The 21381-nt window shown below is 48.3% G+C and overlaps 2 protein-coding genes across 2 annotated transcripts in view; both read right to left on the reverse strand.

The window, feature by feature from the left end:
• LOC144595043 (interferon-induced very large GTPase 1-like) overlaps nucleotides 1-21381 on the reverse strand; it is a 271628-nt gene that overhangs the window by 242785 nt on the left and 7462 nt on the right. The gene's annotated exons all lie outside the window — the stretch shown is intronic.
• On the reverse strand, nucleotides 7045-14861 carry LOC144595278 (interferon-induced very large GTPase 1-like). The gene is made up of 2 exons (XM_078402619.1): nucleotides 14801-14861; nucleotides 7045-14122 (listed from the first exon to the last, which is right to left on the reverse strand). Exon 2 carries the CDS (start codon nucleotides 13713-13715, stop codon nucleotides 7554-7556), a length of 6162 nt encoding a protein of 2053 aa, XP_078258745.1. The 5' UTR covers nucleotides 13716-14122; nucleotides 14801-14861; the 3' UTR covers nucleotides 7045-7553.

Here is a 21381-nt window from a genome sequence, read left to right on the forward strand (position 1 = left end):
GAGGAGAGTCGTGGGTAGAGAGGCAGCGGGTGAGGGGGAGCGCGGGAAGGGGAGGGTGTCAGAGCGTCGCCACTTGCGGGGGCTGCTCTCTCCCTCTTCTCCCTCCCTCTCTCTCTCCTCTCCCCCCTCCCTCTCTCTCTCCCCCCTCCCTCTCTCCCCCTCTCTCTCCTCTCTCCCAGCGCCAGTGTGATCTGTGCCGCTCCTCCACTCTCCCCTCTCCCCCTCCCTCTCCCCCCTCTCTCTCTCTCCTCCCTATCTCTCCTCTCCCCCCTCCCTCTCTCTCCTCCTCCCATCTGCCTCCCCCCCCCCTCTACCCCTCCCCCCCCTCTCTCTCCCCCCTCCCCCCCACCCCTCTCCCCCCTCTCTCTCCCTCCCTCTCTCTCCCCCCCTCTCTCTCCCCCCCCTCTCTCTCCCCCCCTCTCTCTCCCCTTCCTATCTCTCTCTCCCCCCCCCCCTCTCCCCCCCCCCCCCCTCTCCCCCCCCTCTCTCCCCCCCTCCCCTCTCTCCTCTCTCCCAGCGCCAGTGTGATCTGTGCCGCTCCTCCACTCTCTTCCCCCCTCTCTCCTCTCCCCCTCTCCCCCCCCCCCCTCTCCCCCCTCCTCTCTCCCCCCCCCCCTCTCTCCTCTCTCCCAGCGCCAGTGTGATCTGTGCCGCTCCTCCACTCTCTCCCCGGCCCCGTCTCCCTCTCGTGGCTGTTGTTCAGAAGCCCCGGGCCGGGGTGAGCGACGGCGACGGCGACGACGACGAGGGAGGAATAGGCGACAAAGACAACACATGTCTAACAATGTTTCCAGACTTTTAATAAAAATACACATTATAAACGATGAAAAAAACACCGCATTAATCAATGCTTTTATCATAAAAAGTGCATTTCAACGCCCTATGTGATAAATCCAAGGACTTACGGTCTTGATAAACAGTTTTCAAATTCAAGGACTTTCAAGGACCGTCCGATCCCTGCCACCGATGGAAGTCCGGATGAGGCTGAGATTGGCTGCCTTGCCCAGCCTGGGCGCCACATTTCCGGGGAGATCCAGGGCGGGGGGGGGGTCTCGCGGATCCCCACAGCAAGCAACCTCTAGCAGAACCTAGTGTTCATTACAAGTCTGCACTTCGGGGTTTGTTTTCTTTCTTTTTTTCGATGCGATTTCTCCGTTTATTTGGCAAAGAAGTGCAAAACGCGGAAACCGTGCAAACAGCGCGGGAAATGGGGTTTAAAACGCGGAGATCCGCGGAAACTTCACATCCTGCAAGATCCATTCAATGACAATCGCGCAACGCTCTTTAAAACTGTAAACAGAAGGCAAATGTGAACATTGCATCTTGATCAATGAACCTACTGGTGTCCGGGCTCTCTGCTGCTGCTCCTGGAGACGTCCATCCCATGGCTGACAAACACAACGCGCTGCCTCCTGTTCCATGATCAGGGGGAGGGAGGGGGTTTGTGTTTCCATAGGGGAGGGGAGGGGAGGGGAGGGTGGGTTTCCATGGGGTAGGGAGGGAGGTTTAAACATTTAAACTAATGTGGCAGGGGGATGGGAGCAGGAGCAGAGAGACAAAGGGGTGTAAAATGAGGGTAGAAGCAACAGGTAGCAAGGTGAAAAGTAAAAGTGGTAGGCAGACAAATCCAGGGCAAAAATCAAAAAGGGCCACTTTTCAACATAATCGTACAAGGGGTAAGAGAGTTGTAAAAACAAGCCTGAAGGCTTTGTGTCTCAATGCAAGGAGCATTTGTAATAAGGTGGATGAGTTGAATGTGCAGATAGTTATTAATGATTATGATATAGTTTGGGATTACGGAGACATGGCTCCAGGGTTGACCAAGGCTGGGAGCTCAACATCCAGGGATATTCAATATTCAGGCGGGATAGACTGAAAGGAAAAGGTGGTGGGGTAGCGTTACTGGTTAGAGAGGAGATTAACGCAATAGAAAGGAAGGACATTAGCTTGGAGGATGTGAATCGATATGGGTAGAGCTGCGAAACACTAAGGGGCAGAAAACGCTAGTGGGAGTTGTGTACAGGCCACCTAACAGTAGTAGTAGAGTTGGGGATGGCATCAAACAGGAAATTAGAAATGCGTGCAACAAAGGTAAAACAGTTTATAATGGGTGACTTCAATCTACATATAGATTGGGTGAACCAAATTGGCAGAGGTGCTGAGGAAGAGGATTTCTTGGAATGTATACGGGATAGTTTTCTAAACCAACATGTAGAGGAACCAACGAGAGAGCAGCTATTCTAGACTGGTTATTGAGTAATGAGGAAGGGTTAGTTAGCAGTCTTGTTGTGCGTGGCCCCTTGGGCAAGAGTGACCATAATATGGTGGAGTTCTTCATTAGGATGGAGAGTGACTTAGTTAATTCAGAAACAACAGTTCAATAGACAATAGACAATAGGTGCAGGAGTAGGCCATTCGGCCCTTCGAGCCAGCACCGCCATTCAATGTGATCATGGCTGATCATTCTCAATCAGTACCCCGTTCCTGCTTTCTCCCCATACCCCCTGACTCCGCTATCCTTAAGAGCTCTATCTAGCTCTCTCTTGAATGTATTCAGAGAATTGGCCTCCACTGCCCTCTGAGGCAGAGAATTCCACAGATTCACAACTCTCTGACTAAAAAAGTTTTTCCTCATCTCAGTTCTAAATGGCCTACCCCTTATTCTTAAACTGTGGCCCCTGGTTCTGGACTCCCCCAACATTGGAACATATTTCCTGCCTCTAACATGTCCAACCCCTTAATAATCTTATACGTTTCGATAAGATCCCCTCTCATCCTTCTAAATTCCAGTGTATACAAACCTAGTCGCTCCAGTCTTTCAACATATGACAGTCCCGCCATTCCGGGAATTAACCTAGTAAACCTACGCTGCACGCCCTCAATAGCAAGAATATCCTTCCTCAAATTTGGAGACCAAAACTGCACACAGTACTCCAGGTGCGGTCTCACTAGGGCCCTGTACAACTGCAGAAGGACCTCTTTGCTCCTATACTCAACTCCTCTTGTTATGAAGGCCAACATTCCATTGGCTTTCTTCACTGCCTGCTGTACCTGCATGCTTCCTTTCAGTGACTGATGCACTAAGACACCCAGATCACGTTGTACGTCCCCTTTTCCTAACTTGACACCATTCAAATAATAATCTGCCTTCCTATTCTTACCACCAAAGTGGATGACCTCACACTTATCCACATTAAACTGCATCTGCCATGCATCCGCCCACTCACACAACCTGTCCAAGTTCTGAACTTAAAGAAAAGTAACTTTGAGGGCATGAGACGTGAATTGGCCAAGATAGACTGGCAATTGATTCTTAAAGGGTTGACGGTGGATGTACAATGGAAGGCATTTAAAGACCGCATGGATGAACTACAACAATTGTTCATCCCAGTTTGGCAAAAGAATAAATCAGGGAAGGTAGTGCATCCGTGGCTAACAAGGGAGATTAGGGATAGTATCAAAACAAAAGATGGAGCGTACAAATTAGCAAGAAAAAGCAGCCTACCAGAGGACTGGGAGAAATTCAGAGTCCAGCAGAGGAGGACAAAGGGCTTAATTAGGAAAGGGAAAATAGATTATGAAAGAAAACTGGCAGGGAAAATAAAAACTGACTGCAAAAGCTTTTATAGATATGTGAAGAGAAAAAGATTAGTTAAAACAAATGTAGGTCCCTTGCAGTCATAAACAGGTGAATTGATCATGGGGAACAAGGACATGGCAGACCAATTGAATAACTACTTTGGTTCTGTCTTCACTAATGTAACCCCACTTTTCAAAAAGGGAGGGAGAGAGAAAACGGGGAATTACAGACCAGTTAGTCTAACGTCGGTAGTGGGGAAAATGCTAGAGTCAGTTATTAAAGATGTGATAGCATCACATTTGGAAAGAGGTAAAATCATCGGACAAAGTCAGCATGGATTTATGAAAGGTAAATCATGTCTGACGAATTTTATAGAATTTTTTGAGGATGTAACTAGTAGAGTGGATAAGGGAGAACCAGAGGATGTGTTATATCTGGCTTTCGACAAGGTCCCACATAAGAGATTAGTATGCAAACTTAAAGCACACGGTATTGTGGGTTCAGTGTTGAGGTGGATAGAGAACTGGCTGGCAGACAGGAAGCAAAGAGTAAGAATAAACGGGTCCTTTTCAGAATGGCTGGCAGTGACTAGTGGGGTACCGCAAGGCTCAGTGCTGGGACCCCAGCTATTTACAATATATATTAATGATTTGGACGAGGGAATTGAATGCAACATCTCCAAGTTTGCGGATGACACGAAGCTGGGGGGCAGTGTTAGCTGTGAGGAGGATGCTAGGAGGCTGCAGAGTGACTTGGATAGATTAGGAGAGTGGGCAAATGCATGGCAGATGCAGTATAATGTGGATAAATGTGAGGTTATCCACTTTGGTGGCAAGAACAGGAAAGCAGACTATTATCTGAATGGTGGCCGATTAGGAATAGGGGAGATGCAACGAGACCTGGGTGTCGTGGTACACCAGTCATTAAAAGTAGGCATGCAGGTGCAGCAGGCAGTGAAGAAAGCGAATGGTATGTTGGCATTCATAGTGAGGGGATTTGAGTATAGGAGCAGGGAGATTCTGCTGCAGTTGTACAGGGCATTGGTGAGACCACACCTGGAGTATTGTGTACAGTTTTGGTCTCCTAATCTGAGGAAAGACATTCTTGCAATAGAGGGAGTACAGAGAAGGTTCACCAGATTGATTCCTGGGATGGCAGGACTTTCATATAATAATATAATATTCATTTATTGTCATTGCAACGAGTACAACGAAATTAAAAAATAGCCAATCCTGACGGTGCGTACAAACATATATGCAATAAATGCAAAAACAAATAACTACATAAATACAATTATATTAAGTACAAGATTTTTTAACGGTGTTGCCTAGTGCAAAGGTAGTGTTCAGTTCTCGTATGGCCCTGGGGTAAAAACTGTTCTTAAGTCTGTTTGTTCGGGATTTGATCTGGAGAAAGACTGGATAGACTCGGCTTATATTCGCTGGAATTTAGAAGATTGAGGGGGGATCTTATAGAACTTACAAAATTCTTAAGGGGTTGGACAGTCTAGATGCAGGAAGATTGTTCCCGATGTTGGGGAAGTCCAGAACAAGGGGTCACAGTTTATGGATAAGGGGGAAGTCTTTTAGGACCGAGATGAGAAAGTGTTTTTTCACACAGAGAGTGGTGAATCTGTGGAATTCTCTGCCACAGAAGGTAGTTGAGGCCAGTTCATTGGCTATATTTAAGAGGGAATTAGATGTGGCCCTTGTGGCTAAAGGGATCAGGGGGTATGGAGAGAAGGCAGGTATGGGATACTGAGTTGGATGATCAGCCATGATCATATTGAATGGCGGTGCAGGCTCGAAGGGCCGAATGGCCTACTCCTGCACCTATTTTCTATGTTTCTATGTTTGTGCTTGCATGGGGGAGGGGATGTGGGGAGGGGGGGTTGGATTTCCATTGGGGGAGGAGGGGAGGGGTGGATGGAGAGAGGGAGTGAGGGTGGAGTGAGTGAGGGAGGGGAGAGTGAGGGAGGGAGTGAGGAGAGGGAGGGAGAGAGTGAGGGAGGGAGTGAGTGAGGGAGTGAGTGAGTGAGTGAGGGGGGGGAGAGAGGGAGGGTGGGAGGGAGAGAGGGATGGTGGGAGGGAATAGGAGGGAGGGGAGGGAGAGAGTGAGGGAGTGAGTGAGTGAGTGAGTGAGTGAGTGAGTGAGTGAGTGAGTGAGTGAGGGAGAGAGGGAGGGTGGGAGGGAGAGAGGGATGGTGGGAGGGAATAGGAGGGAGGGGAGGGAGGGAGCGAGTGAGGGAGGGAGGGGAGAGGGAGGGAAGGAGTTAGGGGAGGGTGAGAATGGGGAGGGAGGGATGGAGAGAGAGAGTGAGGGAGGGAGTGAGTGAGTAGGGGAGGGGAGTGAGGTGGGAGCGCTCTCCCCGGGGTCCCTTCGCACAAGATGGCGCCGCTGCCTTCCATCCCGCGCCGCACGCTCACTGTCCCCGCGCGCGATCAACGGCCGCGGGATGGAATGTGCTGGTGATGAGGGAGTGAGGGCCGCCATGAGGGCGCGATATTGAGGCGTCAGGGTGATGAGGGGCTGGAGTGTGGGGTCGGGGCGGAGAGGTTTGTGTGGGTTGGTGGGGGAGGGGTTTGGGTGGGTGGGATGTTGTGCCTGATGGTTGAGGAGAGGGTGTGAGGGGGGGGGATGAGGGAAGGGGCGGTGATGGGGGTGCGTGGGGGAGTTGATGGGGTGGGTGGTTGTAGAGGGGGAGGGGGGTTGAAGATTGAGGGGAGATGATAGAAGGATATAAAATTCTGAGAGGCGTGGATAGGAACTATACTCCCAGGGTGGAAATGTCCAACCCTGGGGCGGAGCGAAAAGGCAAGAGGGGGGAAATATAATGGAGATGTGGGGCAAGTTTTTTTGTTCCACAGAGGGTGGTGGGTAGCTGGAACATTGCCAGGGCTGCTGGTGGAGGCAGATACAATAGTGCTGTTTAAGAGGTTTTTAGATAGGCACATAGATTTGCAGGGAATGGAGGGTTATCTGTGCTGAACTATGTTCTTATAAAGCACAAATAGCACTGATCCCTGCACCGATGCGGTGGAGACAGATGAATTAGGAGTAGGGGATAGAGTGCAGGAAGTAGGGTGGGAAGAAGTGGTCGAGATAGTTGTGAGAGTCAGTGGGTCTGTAATAGACGTCAGTTGATCGTCTATCTCCTGTGGAGACGGTGAGATAAGAAAGGGGAGGGAGGTGTCGGAGATGGTCCAAGTGAATTTGAGTGTGGGATGGAAATTGGTGATGAATTTGATGAAGTCCAGGAGTTCTGCCGCATCTGCGCCCAAGATGAGGTATTCCATACCAGGACATCCAAGATGTCCACATTCTTTTGCTCACAACCTTTTTGGTCACCTCTGTAAAAGCAATTTTACAAACCAAATAGATTCATAGAGTCTTACAGCGTGGAAACGGGCCCTTCGGTCCAACTTTCCCACACCGGCCAACATGTCCGATCTACACTAGTCCCACCTACTTGCATTTGGCCCATATCTCTCTAAACCTGTCCTATCCATGTACCTGTCTAAATGTTTCTTAAACGTTCCAATTGTACCTGCCTCCACTACCTCCTTTGGCAGCTCGTTCCATACACCTTTCAGAAATATACTCGTTCCATAATTCTTTCCCCCCTCACCTTAAACCTATGTCCTCTGGTTCTCGATTGCCCTACTCTGGGCAAGACTCTGTGTGTCCACCCAATCTAATGCTCTCATGACTTTATACAGCATTATAAGATCACCCCTCATCCTCCTGCGCTCCAAGGAACAGAGTCCTAGCTTGTTCAACCTCTCCCCATAGCTCAGGTCCTCGAGTCCTGGCAACATTCTCGTAGAAGTGGTTGAAACTCTCTGCTCTGCTAATCATTTAATGAGTTATAATCAGATTTGAATTTTAATGTTGTGTGATTTTCTCTGCCATCTCCTTTACAGGGAAGCAGTTTGTCCATTTCTACCTCCGAGTGATGTCACGTAAAGGCACCTCACCAAGACTGAATGTTTGTGTTATAGGTCTTATTCAGATCTTCCCTCACCACATCCCAGCCAATGTTCCAGGCATCATCCATCTCTGCAGGTTTTGCTTTGTATTTTTCCGCAAACTGCTCATTGAAAAAGTAGAAAACCCTCTTCCAATAGGATGCTGCCTGTGCGGAAATCTCCCGCTGAATGGTCCAGGATTTGTAGTAATCATTGACAGTTTGGTAATCCTTGTAGGGTTTGTTTTCCCATTTTGTGTCGTTATTTCTAAACAATGCATTACCTGCGACTAAAGCTGTGCAGACATCAGTTACAAGACGTTCACTTTTTCTGAAGCGATACCCATTGAGTCCTTCAGGTCTGTGCTGCTTACAAGAATGCTGTGAATGTACTGGGGTCTCTGAGTCACAGAAAACCTCACAGAAAGGACATTTCTCAGTACAGCTGAATAACCCTTTGAACAGCTCTTCACTGGGTTTAATGGATAATTCTCCAATCTTTGCTTGGACATCCCAGCCTGTTACCTCATTGAGGAGTCTCTGCTCCACCTCTTCAATAGATGGCAGAACTGCCTCAGCCCATTTCTTGCCATCACCATCACCGTGAAACAGAACGAGGTTCATTTCATCTTTGGGCATTGAGATCCTGGTTTTTAACTTTTCAACAAACATGTCCAGGAAGCTCTGAACATTTCCAGCAAAGTTCTGCATCACCGCATGTTCAACAATCTTTTTAGCTTGCCCAGTGATCTGTGTAAGGATTCCTTTAGCCAGTTGGGTAAACGTGCTCTCCCCATCACGTTGTGTCATGCAGTGTTCAATAACCTGCCGATGGAGCCAGTCTTTGGCCAAATTCTCAAGGTCAGTGATATACCGGTGATAGTCATCAAATGTATCCCTTTGTTTCAAGTGCACCAGGAGGGCCACAGTGAAGTTGTTGCGGAGACTGTACTTTCTCTCAGAGTCATTTTGTTTCATATCATCCACAATGTTCACACTGAGAGCCTTGAGGGTGGCGTCTCTGAGAGCTGGCAAGAAACAAGATTGTGCAAACCGTTGTGCTTGTCTCTGGTTCTCATCCTGCTCTGTGTAAATGTCCATGAAGAGATCAAAGTATTGACCCTTCATGTTTCCCAGTCTTTGCCGCGGGTCATGTTTCTGGATGAACCTTGTCTGCATCTCTTGGAATCTTGGTACAGCGTAACCACACAGGTGAAGTTTAAACTCAGCCCTGAATTCCTCACTCATTGTGAAGTTTGGGTGTGAAATATTGTTAATTTTCTCCTCTATAATATTCAAAAGTTCAATACAATATTTATTGTCATAATCCATGTCCATTTTTGTGTTGTCACTGATCCATTGATGGCATTCATCCTCGAGGGACCGTGTTATCATTGCTGCCTGATTAACATCTGCTTGGTGCGAGGATATCCTGAATGTGTTTTTAGCATGTGTCATCCATGTCGTGTTGATGTGTTTCCCTTTAATTTGAAAGCACTGGGTTCCCTGTTTACTGAGAGATTTTCTTTCTAGCATTTTATTAATCACCCTTCCTTGAGCTGCTGTGTGGTGTCTGAGAAGATTTTCAATCTCCAGTTCAATGTTTCTTTCTCTGCAGGGCTGATAGTCCAGCTGTGACAGTGTGTCTTGCCACATCTTTCCAAAGGCAGTTTGCAGTTCCTTGTCACCCAACTCCTGATTTGACCCTTTACACTTTAATAAAAGCACCTTGACCTGTTGTTCGATCTTCTGGTGAAATTTATTCCAGATATCATCCACTTCCCGCAGTCCCACACGTCTGTTCACAGCATCCCTACATCTCTGCATTGAATCGTACTGAAGCCGTGTACATAAACTGGAGATGCTGAGCTTGAACTCCTCCCTGTATTTCTCCATCAGCTGCACGTTATCAGCCCCACTTTCAAACAGAGCTTTTAGTTTATCCAGAGTCTCACCCTCCCTTTTGTTAATCTCCCTCCTGATCTCACGTTCCAGTGTTTGGAGCAGTAGGTTGACGTCACCACTGGCATTGTTTACTCTGTTTTCAGCCTTATTTCCCCAGGAGTGTGTGTATTTGCGGAGCTCCCACTCCCAGCCCTTGTACATCACAGAGAGCTGGTTGTAAGCCTCTGCGAACAGACTGTTCTGGAAGCAGAAAATGAAATTCTCATGTTTCACCTGCTCCCAGAGCCCAGTCACCCATTTGGTGAAGTCTGGGATTGTGAAAGCTCCTTGTTCTGGTTTCCCTTTGAGTAAACATTGAATGAGACTGTTCTTCAGTTGGAAGACATGTTCACTGTAGCCAGTGTTGACGGCAGCCATTGGGGGCGTACCTTGCCACAGACCAGGGATGTACCAGTTGTCCTTGTCAGCATCGTAGTCCATCACATCATGGAACGTTACTCCCTCCAGCTTCTCCAGTTTTGCTGCAGCCTCTGTCATCTTATCCAGTTGTTCCAGGAGTTTCTGACGGCCTCTCAGATTCTGATCGTGTGCACTCACATCCCCAACATTCTGGTGGACAAATATACACTTTGGTCTTTTCCCCGTCTGCTTCATACGGAGTAAGGAATGAACGACAATCTGTAAAATATCTTTCATCTCTGCGATGTTTTCCATGCCTATGTTTACCAACGTTATGTTGCTTAATCCCACCACGAATGTTGCCAGCTCATTGTCGTGTTCATAGCTGTCTGTTAGTGTTGCAAGTTCTGGAGCTCTCAACCCCTCGGTGTCAATGACCAGGATGAAGTCACAGCCCAGCTCCTCTGCCAGGTTCCCTGTGACCTTCATCAGCTGCATGTAGGCCCCTCGAGTACATCTGCCGCTGCTCACAGCAAACCGCAAACAGAACATTGTATTGAGGAGCGTGGACTTGCCCGTGCTCTGAACTCCAATCACTGTCAGTACAAACACTCGGGAAGCACGTCCCACCTTCTCAGCCACTGCTTCCAGTACAGCAGTGATCCATGAAACAGGAACGTTGGAGACGTCTCCATCAATGAGCTCCAGTGGGAACCCATCCAGCAACAGTTCAGCAGCAACACCCGGTAACTGAAGCACATGTGGGTGGATCTGTGTTTGTTGCTTGATGTTGTGTTGTGTCACTGAGAGTTCATAAACCTGGCCCAGTTCCCTCATGAAATGCTCAAGTCCCAGGGAACTATCAGTCATCTTCTGATCCATGTCCTTCAACTCCTTGACCTTCTGCATTGAGTCTTTGCTCAGTTCTTTATAATCCCTGCGCAACCCTGCCATGATTTCCCTTGATTTACTGTCCAGCATCAGCTTCAGCCACTGCAAGGAAATGGCCCTGTCATCCCCACCAGGACCGGTGAGGTGGTCAATGAACATCTGCATCTCCTCCGACAGGCTCTGTCTGAGCTGAGTTTCCCGGATTCTTTTCTTCTCTTGGTCCAGCTCGTGGTTATACGTCTCTGTGGTTCTGTCCCCACGGAGTTTCATCCGACACTTCTCTTTCTCAACTTTAGACAGCCCTTGCCAGAGCTCTCCATGAAAGGGCAGCACTCTCTTTTTATACCCAGTGATGTCTGCTGGGTCAAGACTGCCCAGTATTTTGGTCAGGTCCTTGGCCCGTTGTATTTCAGGCTGATGTTCATCGACCTGAATCCCACTTTCCCTCGCAATGTCACCCATTTGTTCCAGACTCAGGAAGCTCTGGTCCCTGTCCCTCATTAGAATCACTTGTTTTATCTGAGAACGTAGTTCTTCCACAAGTTCGGCCTCGTTTACATTTGTCCGAACAATGCATTGTTGAGGTTGTAACTTCAGATCTTTGAACAGTTTCTTTACTTGCTCAGGGGTGATGTGCTTCTCACTGATGTAAGTGTTCACTATCAGAAAGAGTTTTGCCGGTGACTGTGCGAGAGAGGTGAGGAATTCTCTTTCCGTCTCACCGATAACGTCAATGAAAATAAAGAGAGCAGCAGAGACTTTTGCCAGAAACCGAGTGTGTCCGTGGTAAGTTTCAGCATCACCTCGGAGGTTGATGAATGCAGCAGCCTCCGGGAAAATGTCCGTGTTGCTCTTCCCAGAAGGTAGATACCAGCTGATCTCAGCCATCCCATCCGATATCCCACGGGGCACATTCCCACATTTCATCCCGGAGTGCAGGAAGATGTTCTGCTGCAGCTGGGTCTGGCTCAAGGTGAGATTGAGGACTCTGGATTTGGACACCGTGCACCTTCCAAGTCTGAGGAAGGAGACAGTTGGCACGTGTGCTGTCACGATGGGCATCTCCACAACGCGGCTGCTCCCTGGGGGAGATTGTGGGCACCACATTTTAACAATGGGCCTCATGGCCCAGAGGAGAAGGGTGGCACCAGGCCCTTCCATGGGTCCCCTCACCTTGTCCCTGGGGTAACTGTGCCCTTCTGGCAGCAGAAAGGGCAATGCAAGTTGGCACAGAGACATCTTCAGCATCAGTTCCTGTTTGAGAGAGTGGTCGGCACAGAGGAAAATGGCAGCAATGATATCCAGAGGGTTCATCCCAGAATCTCTGGTCCCTTGTGCAAGAAACAAATGGCTGAAATCGTCTACGTCATCGTTGTTGTCTTTTGAAGACTGAGCAGGGGGCCATTCAGGATTCCTCGCCAGTGAATTAGCTGAGAGGATCATTTGGAGAAATCTCCAAGGAAGATCTTCTGGTCGAGTTGGTTTGCTGTCGTCCAGTTTATCCCAGGATACCTCCCGCATGGACACCAGTGACAGTTTGTGAGGATAATGATCCTGTAAACCCAAATCCCTCACTAGTTGTGGAGGGCTCTGATTTTCAGCCTGGTTATTTCCAGCTGGTGCAACATCAATCATTCCCTCTGGGAGACCTGGTGAATGTCGGTGACATGGATCCTCTGGTTCCCTGCCGTCTCCAGGGTCGGCCTCTCTCTGTGGTTTGGACGTCAGGTCCTTGGCCCGTTGTATTTCAGGCTGATGTTCATCGACCTGAATCCCACTTTCCCTCGCAATGTCACCCATTTGTTCCAGACTCAGAAAGCTCTGGTCCCCGTCACTCATTAGAATTACTTGTTTTATCTGAGAACGTAGTTCTTCCACAAGTTTGGTCTCGTTTTCATTTGTCCGAACAATGCATTGTTGAGGTTGTAACTTCAGATCTTTGAACAGTTTCTTTACCTGCTCAGGGGTGATGTGTTGCTGACTGATGTAAGCGTTCACTATCAGAAAGAGTTTTGCCGGTGACTGTGCGAGAGAGGTGAGGAATTCTCTTTCCTTCTCACCGATAACGTCAAAGAAAATAAAGAGAGCAGCAGAGACTTTTGCCAGAAACCGAGTGTGTCCCTGGTAAGTTTCAGCATCACCTCGGAGGTTGATGAATGCAGCAGCCTCTGGGAAAATGTCCGTGTTGCTCTTCCCAGAAGGTAAATACCAGCTGATCTCAGCCATCCCATCCGATATCCCACGAGGCACATTCCCACATTCCATCCCGGAGTGCAGGAAGATGTTCTGCTCCAGCTGGGTCTGGCTCAAGGTGAGATTGAGGACTCTGGATTTGGACACCGTGCACCTTCCAAGTCTGAGGAAGGAGACAGTTGGCACGGGTGCAGTCACGATGGGCATCTCCACAACGCGGCTGCTCCCTGTGGGAGATTGTGGGCACCACATTTTAACAATGGGCCTCATGGCCCAGAGGAGAAGGGTGGCACCAGGCCCTTCCATGGGTCCCCTCACCTTGTCCCTGGGGTAACTGTGCCCTTCCGGCAGCAGAAAGGGCAATGCAAGTTGGCACAGAGACATCTTCAGCATCAGTTCCTGTTGGAGAGAGTGGTCGGCACAGAGGAAAATGGCAGCAATGATATCCAGAGGGTTCATCCCAGAATCTCCTGGCCCTTTCACTTCAAAGAAATCACTGAAGTCTTCATCGTCATTGCTGTGACCGTCTGTGGACTGAGCAGGGGGCCATTCAGGATTCCTCACCAGTGAATTAGCTGAGAGGATCATTTGGAGATATTGCCAAGGAAGATCTTCTGGTCGAGTTGGTTTGCTGTCGTCCAGTTTATCCCAGGATACCTCCCGCATGGACACCAGTGACAGTTTGTGAGGATAATGATCCTGTAAACCCAAATCCCTCACTAGTTGTGGAGTGTTCAGGTTTCCAGACCAGCTATTTAAATTTGATAAAACACTCCCCATTCCCTCTGACTGGGTGAATGTACTTCCTGGGATCTGTAAGCTCTTTCCCAGAGAGGTGGTTCTTGTCTTGGAATTCTCAGGATGTCAGGGCTCCTGTCTTGTTTGTTGCACTTGGGTGAATCTTCACCAGTTGTACGATTCTGTCCCAGTATCTACCTTGAGGCCTGGGCTCCTATTCCACAATATCGCACGGTGCCTGGATACTGGCCCAGGATTTATCCAGTTGTCCAGTCCCCTGTCCAGGGATATTTCACAGAGCCCAGACTACCAAGTTGTGATGTGTTGGAGTGCTGGAGTTCCTATCCTGGGATCACAGGGCTGGTCACTTCTTTGGCTCTGACTGACGATCCTCTTGTTGTCCTGGCACCGTGTGTCAAGTACAGTCAGTGTGGGATCACCGTGGGTACCTGGAATTGGTCACCAGAATTATACCTGGCCTTGGAATTGGATTATTATTGTCATGTGTATTGAGATACAGTAAAAAAACTCTGCATACAATCCAGTCAAATCATTCTATACATGATACAATGAAGCTTTACAAAAGTACAACGGGTAGCACAAAAAGAAATATACCAGTGTGGAATATAGTCTACCGGGTTACAGTTACAGAGAAAGTGCAGATTAAAATGTGCAAGAACCTCAATGAGCTATTGCTGTTGGTTTATTATTGGTATTACTGTTGTTAGATTGTGAGACTGGGATTATCCCTTTATTTTATGGGAGGACCATTCAATAATCTGACAGCAGCAGGGAAGTAGTTGCTCCTGAATGTGCTAGTATGTGTCTTCATGCTTTTGTAGTCTCTGCCTGACGGAAGAGTGGGAAAAGTGGGAATGACCCTGGTATGAGTGGTCTTTGATGATGTTGGCTGTTTTCCTGAGGCAGCGTGAAGTGTTAATGTAGTCCATGGGGGAGGGGGGGGTTGTCTGATGGATTGGGCTACATCCACAACTCTGTAATATCTAGTGGTTTTAAGCAGATAAGTTTCTAAACCAAGTTGTAATGCATCTGGATAGAATGCTTTCTGCTGTGTGTCTTTTTTGAGACCATATCTGAAGGATTGTGTACAAACCTGCTGCCCTTACCTAATGAAAGGTGCACTTTCAATAGAGGGAGTGCATTGAAGATTTTCCAGACAGTTTCCTGGGGTAAAATCAGAGAATCCGGGAAGTGCTCAGGGGTTCAGGCAGTGTCTATGGAGAGAGAAACAGAGACCAAGTTTCAGGTTTACACGGGTTTGTCACATGAGGAGAAATAGAGTAAAGCTGGCCTCTATTCTTGGTGTTCAAAAGACAGCGATTTTGCAGAAACATGTGAAATTCTACCAGGCTTGGTAGACTGGACACAGGGAGGAGGTTTCTCCTGGCTGTGGTATCCAGGGCCAGGGGCACAATCTCAGAGTAAGGGTGGGCTATAAATGACCAAGGTGAGGAGAAACCTCTTCATCTGGAGGCTGGTAGATCTTCAGAGTTCTCGACCCCAGAGTTCTCTGGAGACTCAGTCACTGAGTTCATTCAAAACAGTGTAGGAACGAACTGCAGATGCTGTTTCAAATCGAAGATAGTTACAAAATACTGGAGTAACTCAGCGGGCAGGCAGCATCTCTGGAGAGAAGGAATGGGTGATGTTTGGGGTCGAGACCCTTCTTCAGACTGATGTCAGGGGAGTGGGCGGTACAGAGATAGGATGTAGTCAGAGACAGTAAGACTGGTGGGCTCTCTGGAAAGGGGGAGGGGATAGAGAGAGGGAAAGCAAGGGCTACTTGAAGTTAGAGAATTCAATGTTCATAGCGCTGGGATGTAAGCTCACTCTGACAATGGAGGATGCCCAGGACAGAAAGGTAAGTGTGGGAATGGGAGGGGAAGTTAGAGTGTTGAGCAACCGGGAGATCAGGGAGGTTTAGGTGGACTGGGCAGAGGTGTTCAGCGAAACGATCGCCGAGCATGCGCTTGGTCTCGCCGATATACAGGAGTCCACATCTGGAACAGGGGAAACAGTAAATGGTGTCAAGTTAGGAAGAGGGGATGTAATGGTGTCAAGTTAGGAAGAGGGGATGTTCAACGAGATCTGGGTGTCCTATTGCATCAGTCACTGAAAGGAAGCATGCAGGTACAGCAGGCAGTGAAGAAAGCCAATGGAATGTTGGCCTTCATAACAAGAGGAGTTGAGTATAGGAGCAAAGAGGTCCTTCTACAGTTGTACCGGGTCCTGGTGAGACCGCACCTGGAGTACTGTGTGCCGTTTTGGTCTCCAAATTTGAGGAAGGATATTCTTGCTATTGAGGGCGTGCAGCGTAGGTTCACTAGGTTAATTCCCGGAATGGCGGGACTGTCGTATGTTGAAAGGCTGGAGCTTGTATACACTGGAATTATGAAGGATGAGGGGGGATCTTATTGAAACATATAAGATAATTAGGGGATTGGACACATTAGAGCCAGGAAACATGTTCCCAATGTTGGGGGAGTCCAGGACAAGTGGCCACAGTTTAAGAATAAGGTGTAGGCCATTTAGAACGGAGATGAGGAAAATCTTTTTCAGTCAGAGTGTTGTAAATCTGTGGAATTCTCTGCCTCAGAAGGCAGTGGAGGCCAATTCTTTGGATGCTTTCAAGAGAGAGCTAGATAGAGCTCTTAAAGATAGCGGAGTCAGGGGGTATGGGGAGAAGGCAGCAACGGGGTACTGATTGAGAATGATCAGCCATGAACACATTGAATGGTGGTGCTGACTCGAAGGGCCGAATGGCCTATTCCTGCACCTATTGTCTTTTGTCTATTGTCTAAGTTGGAGAAGTCAATGTTCATACCGCTGGGGTGTAAACTACCCAAGCAAAATATGAGGTGCTGTCCCCCAATTTGTTCTGAACCTCACTCTGACAACGGAGGAGGCCCAGGACAGAAAGGTCACATTGGGAATGGGACAGATGCAGTGTAATGTAGATAAATGTGAGGTTATCCACTTTGGCGGCAAAAATAAGGAGGCAGATTATTATCTCAATGGTGTTAGGTTAGGTAAGTGGGGACTGCAGCGAGACTTGGGTGTCCTTGTACACCAGTCACTGAAAGTAAACGTGCAGGTACAGCAGGCAGTGAAGAAATCTAATGGCATGTTGGCCATCATAACAAGAGGATTTGAGTACAGGAGTATAGGGCCTTGGTAAGACCCCATCTGGAGTATTGTGTGCAGTTTTGGTCTCCTAATTTGAGGAAGGACATCCTTGCTATTGAGGCAGTGCAGCGTAGGTTCACCAGGTTAATCCCTGGGATGGAGGGACTGTCATATGTAATTTAGTGACTGATATAAGCAAGACTTGCACAAGGGGTGCAGCCCTGTTGAGGGAAGTGCCCTGTGAGAAAAGTGCGAGTCTTTGGCTTCGAGTCTTCGGCGAGGAGGCTGAGGTGAGGAGATTACGCTTGTTTTTGAGCCTGAAATGTTTTTTGACAGTAAAGTAATGGCGGATAAGTTGGTGCAGTGTGTTTCCTGCTGGAGCTTCTGGGAGCTACACCTGCAAGAACTGTGTCCAGGTGCAGCTCCTGAATAGACGTGTGGCGGAGTTGGAAAAGCAGCTGCATGACCTCAAGGCCAAGTCAAGTCAAGTCAAGTCAAATTTATTTGTCACATACACATACTCGATGTGCAGTGAAATGAAAGTGGCAATGCCTGCGGGTTGTGCTCAAAAAGAATTACAGTTACAGCATATAAATAAAGTTAATAAGTTACTAAACATAGCACAAAAAGTGTCGACAAAAATTTAGTCTCTCGGGTTATCAAAGTTGACAGTCCTGATGGCCTGTGGGAAGAAGCTCCGTCTCATCCTCTCCGTTTTCACAGCGTGACAGCGGAGGCGTTTGCCTGATCATAGCATCTGGAACAGTCCGTTACTGGGGTGGCAGGGGTCCCTCATGATCTTGCTTGCTCTGGATCTGCACCTCCTGATGTATAGGTCCTGCAGGGGGACGAGTGTAGTTCCCATGGTGCGTTCTGCCGAACGCACTACTCTCTGCAGGGCCATCCTGTCCTGGGCAGAGCTGTTCCCAAACCAGACTGTAATGTTGCCGGACAGGATGCTCTCTACAGCCCCAGAGTAGAAGCAATGAAGGATCCTCAGCGACACTCTGAATTTCCTCAGTTGTCTAAGGTGGTAAAGACGCTGCTTAGCCTTACCCACCAGTGCGTCAATGTGCGTTGCCCACGTCAGATCCTCTGCGATGCGGACTCCCAAGTATTTGAAACTGCTCACCCTATCCACAATAGACCCATTTATCTCCAGTGGCGTGTACGTCCTTGGATGTTTAGCCCTTCTGAAGTCCACAATCAGCTCCTTTGTTTTAGTGACATTCAAGAGGAGGCTATTGTCCTGACACCAGAGTGCCAGATCAGCCACCTCCTCCCGGTAGGCCTTCTCATCGTTGTTGGAGATCCGGCCCACCACCACAGTGTCATCAGCAAACTTGATGATGGAGTTTGAGCTGAACCTGGCCCCACAGTCATGTGTGTACAGGGAGTACAGTAGGGGGCTAAGGACGCAGCCCTGGGGGGATCCTATGTTCAGGGTGAGGGAGCTAGATGTGTGTTCCCCCATCCTGACCACTTGGGGCCTGGCAGTGAGAATGTCCAGGACCCAGGCACACAGAGGGGTGCTAAGCCCCAGTTCCAGCAGCTTTTCAACCAGTCTGCTGGGGACTATTGTGTTGAATGCTGAACTAAAGTCAATGAACAGCATCCTCACATAGCCCCCCTGGCTGTCCAGATGAGAGAGAGCGGTGTATAGAACCTGGGAGACCGCATCATCCGTGGACCTGTTCGGACGGTATGCGAACTGTAGTGGGTCCATGTTGCGAGGAAGGAGGGCGCAGATGTGCTTCTTGACTAGCCTCTCCAAGCATTTCATGACAACCGAGGTGAGGGCCACCGGTCGGTAGTCATTTAAACACGCTGGAGAGGCATTCTTTGGCACCGGTACAATGATGGATCTTTTAAAGCATGCAGGGACCACGGACTTTGCCAAGGAGAGGTTGAATATTGTGGTGAGCACTGGAGCAAGCTGAGTAGCACAAGACTTTAGTACTCGCCCAGATATACCATCTGGGCCTCCAGCTTTCCTCGTGTTCACACGCGTCAGAGCCCACCTCACCTCATGCTCGGACACCGAGAATGTGTGCACATCCCCGGCGGTGGATCCCCATCCGGGAATGCGAGTTTCCTGGACAGGTCCTACTGCGAGGCTGTCACGCCAAGGGTCCAGGTCGAGCGAAGGTGGGAGACTGTTTCAGGGGGGAGCGAACGTGGACTACAGGAGACCCCGGTCGGTGGCTGACAAGGGAAGTCAAGGACAGCATAAAAATAAAAGAGAAGAAGTACAACAAAGCAAAGAAGAGTGGGAAGCCAGAGGATTGGGACTCTTTTAAAGAGCAACAGCAGATGACTAAGAAGGCAATACGAGGAGAAAAGATGAGGTACGAGGGTAAACTAGCCAATGATATAAAGGAGGATAGTAAAAGCTTTTTTAGGTATGTAAAGAGAAAAAAAATAGTCAAGGCAAATGTGGGTCCCTTGAAGACAGAAGCGGGGGAATTTATTATGGGGAACAAGGAAATGGCAGACGAGTTGAACCGGTACTTTGGATCTGTCTTCACTAAGGAAGATACAAGCAATCTCCCAGATGTTCTATTGGCCAGAGATCCTAGGGTGATGGAGGAACTGAAGGAAATCCACATTAGGCAGGAAATGATGTTGGGTAGACTCATGGGACTGAAGGCTGATAAATCCCCAGGGCCTGATGGTCTGCATCCCAGAGTACTTAAGGAGGTGGCTCTAGAAATTGTGGATCATTTTCCAATGTTCTATAGATTCAGGATCATTTCCTGTGGATTGGAGGGTAGCTAATGTTGTCCCACTTTTTAAGAAAGGAGAGAGAAAGAAAACGAGAAACTATAGACCAGTTAGTCTGACATCAGTTGTGGGGAAGATGCTGGAGTCAATCATAAAAGACGAAATTGCGGAGCATTTGGATAGTAGTAACAGGATCGTTCCAAGTCAGCATGGATTTACGAAGGGGAAATCATGCTTGACTAATCTTCTGGAATTCTTTGAGGATGTAACTAGGAAAATTGACCGGGGAGAGCCGGTGGATGTGGTGTACCTTGACTTTCAGAAAGCCTTTGACAAGGTTCCACATAGGAGATTAGTGGGCAAATTTAGAGCACATGGTATTGGAGGTAGGGTACTGACATGGATAGAAAATTGGTTGACAGACAGAAAGCAAAGAGTGGGGATAAATGGGTCCCTTTCAGAATGGCAGGCAGTAACTAGTGGGGTACCGCAAGGCTCGGTGCTGGGACCGCAGCAATTTACAATATACATTAATGACTTGTTAATGAAGTTTTATCCTACAAATTGAGAGGGAGAAGGGAAAATCGGAAGTGTCAGTATTACAGTATAGCAAAGGGGATTACAGAGGCATAAGGCAGGAGCTGGCCAAAATTGACTGGAAGGAGGCCCTAGCAGGGAAGATGGTGGAACAGCAATGGCAGGTATTCCTGGGAATAATGCAGAAGTTGCAGGATCAATTTATCCCAAAGAGGAGGAAAGATTCTAAGGGGAGTAAGAGGCACCCGTGGCTGACAAGGGATGTCAAGGACAGCATAAAAATAAAAGAGAAGAAGTACAACAAAGCAAAGAAGAGTGGGAAGCCAGAGGATTGGGACTCTTTTAAAGAGCAACAGAAGATGACTAAAAAGGCCATACGGGGAGAAAAGTTGAGGTACGAGGGTAAACTAGCCAATAATATAAAGGCGGATAGTAAAAGCTTTTTTAGGTATGTGAAGAGGAAAAAAATAATCAAGGCATCCCTTGAAGACAGAAGCAGAGGAATTTATTATGTGGAACAAGGAAATGGCAGACGAGTTGAACCGGTACTTTGGATCTGTCTTCACTAAGGAGGATACATGCAATCTCCCAGATGTTCTAGTGGCCAGAGATCCTAGGGTGACGGAGGAACTGGAGGAAATCCACATTAGGCAGGAACAAGTTTTGGGGAGACTGATGGTACTGAATAGACAATAGGTGCAGGAGTAGGCCATTCGGCCCTTCGAGCCAGCACCGCCATTCAATGTGATCATGGCTGATCATTCTCAATCAGCACCCCGTTCCTGCTTTCTCCCCATACCCCCTGACTCCGCTATCCTTAAGAGCTCTATCTAGCTCTCTCTTGAATGTATTCAGAGAATTGGCCTCCACTGCCCTCTGAGGCAGAGAATTCCACAGATTCACAACTCTCTGATTGAAAAAGTTTGGTTGATAAAAGATAAAAAAGAAGGCTGATAAATCCCCAGGGCCTTAGGGTCTGCATACCAGGGTACTGAAGGTGGTGGCTCTAGAAATTGTGGACGCATTGGTGATCATTTTCCAATGTTCTTTCGATTCAGGGTCAGTTCCTGTGGATTGGAGGGTAGCTAATGTTATCCCACTTTTTAAGAAAGGAGGGAGAGAGAAAACGGGAAATTATAGATCAGTTAGTCTGGTGGGGAAATAGACAATAGGTGCAGGAGTAGGCCATTCAGCCCTTCGAGCCAGCACCGCCATTCAATGCGATCATGGCTGATCATTCTCAATCAGTACCCCGTTCCTGCCTTCTCCCCATACCCCCTCACTCCGCTATCCTTAAGAG

Source organism: Rhinoraja longicauda, chromosome 1 (genome assembly GCF_053455715.1).
Source record: "Rhinoraja longicauda isolate Sanriku21f chromosome 1, sRhiLon1.1, whole genome shotgun sequence".
Lineage (NCBI taxonomy): Eukaryota > Metazoa > Chordata > Chondrichthyes > Rajiformes > Arhynchobatidae > Rhinoraja > Rhinoraja longicauda.

Excerpts from the sequence above, each read along its gene's own strand:
- LOC144595278 (XM_078402619.1), bottom strand. The coding sequence starts at position 13,715 with ATGGGGAGTGTTTTATCAAATTTAAATAGCTGGTCTGGAAACCTGAAC.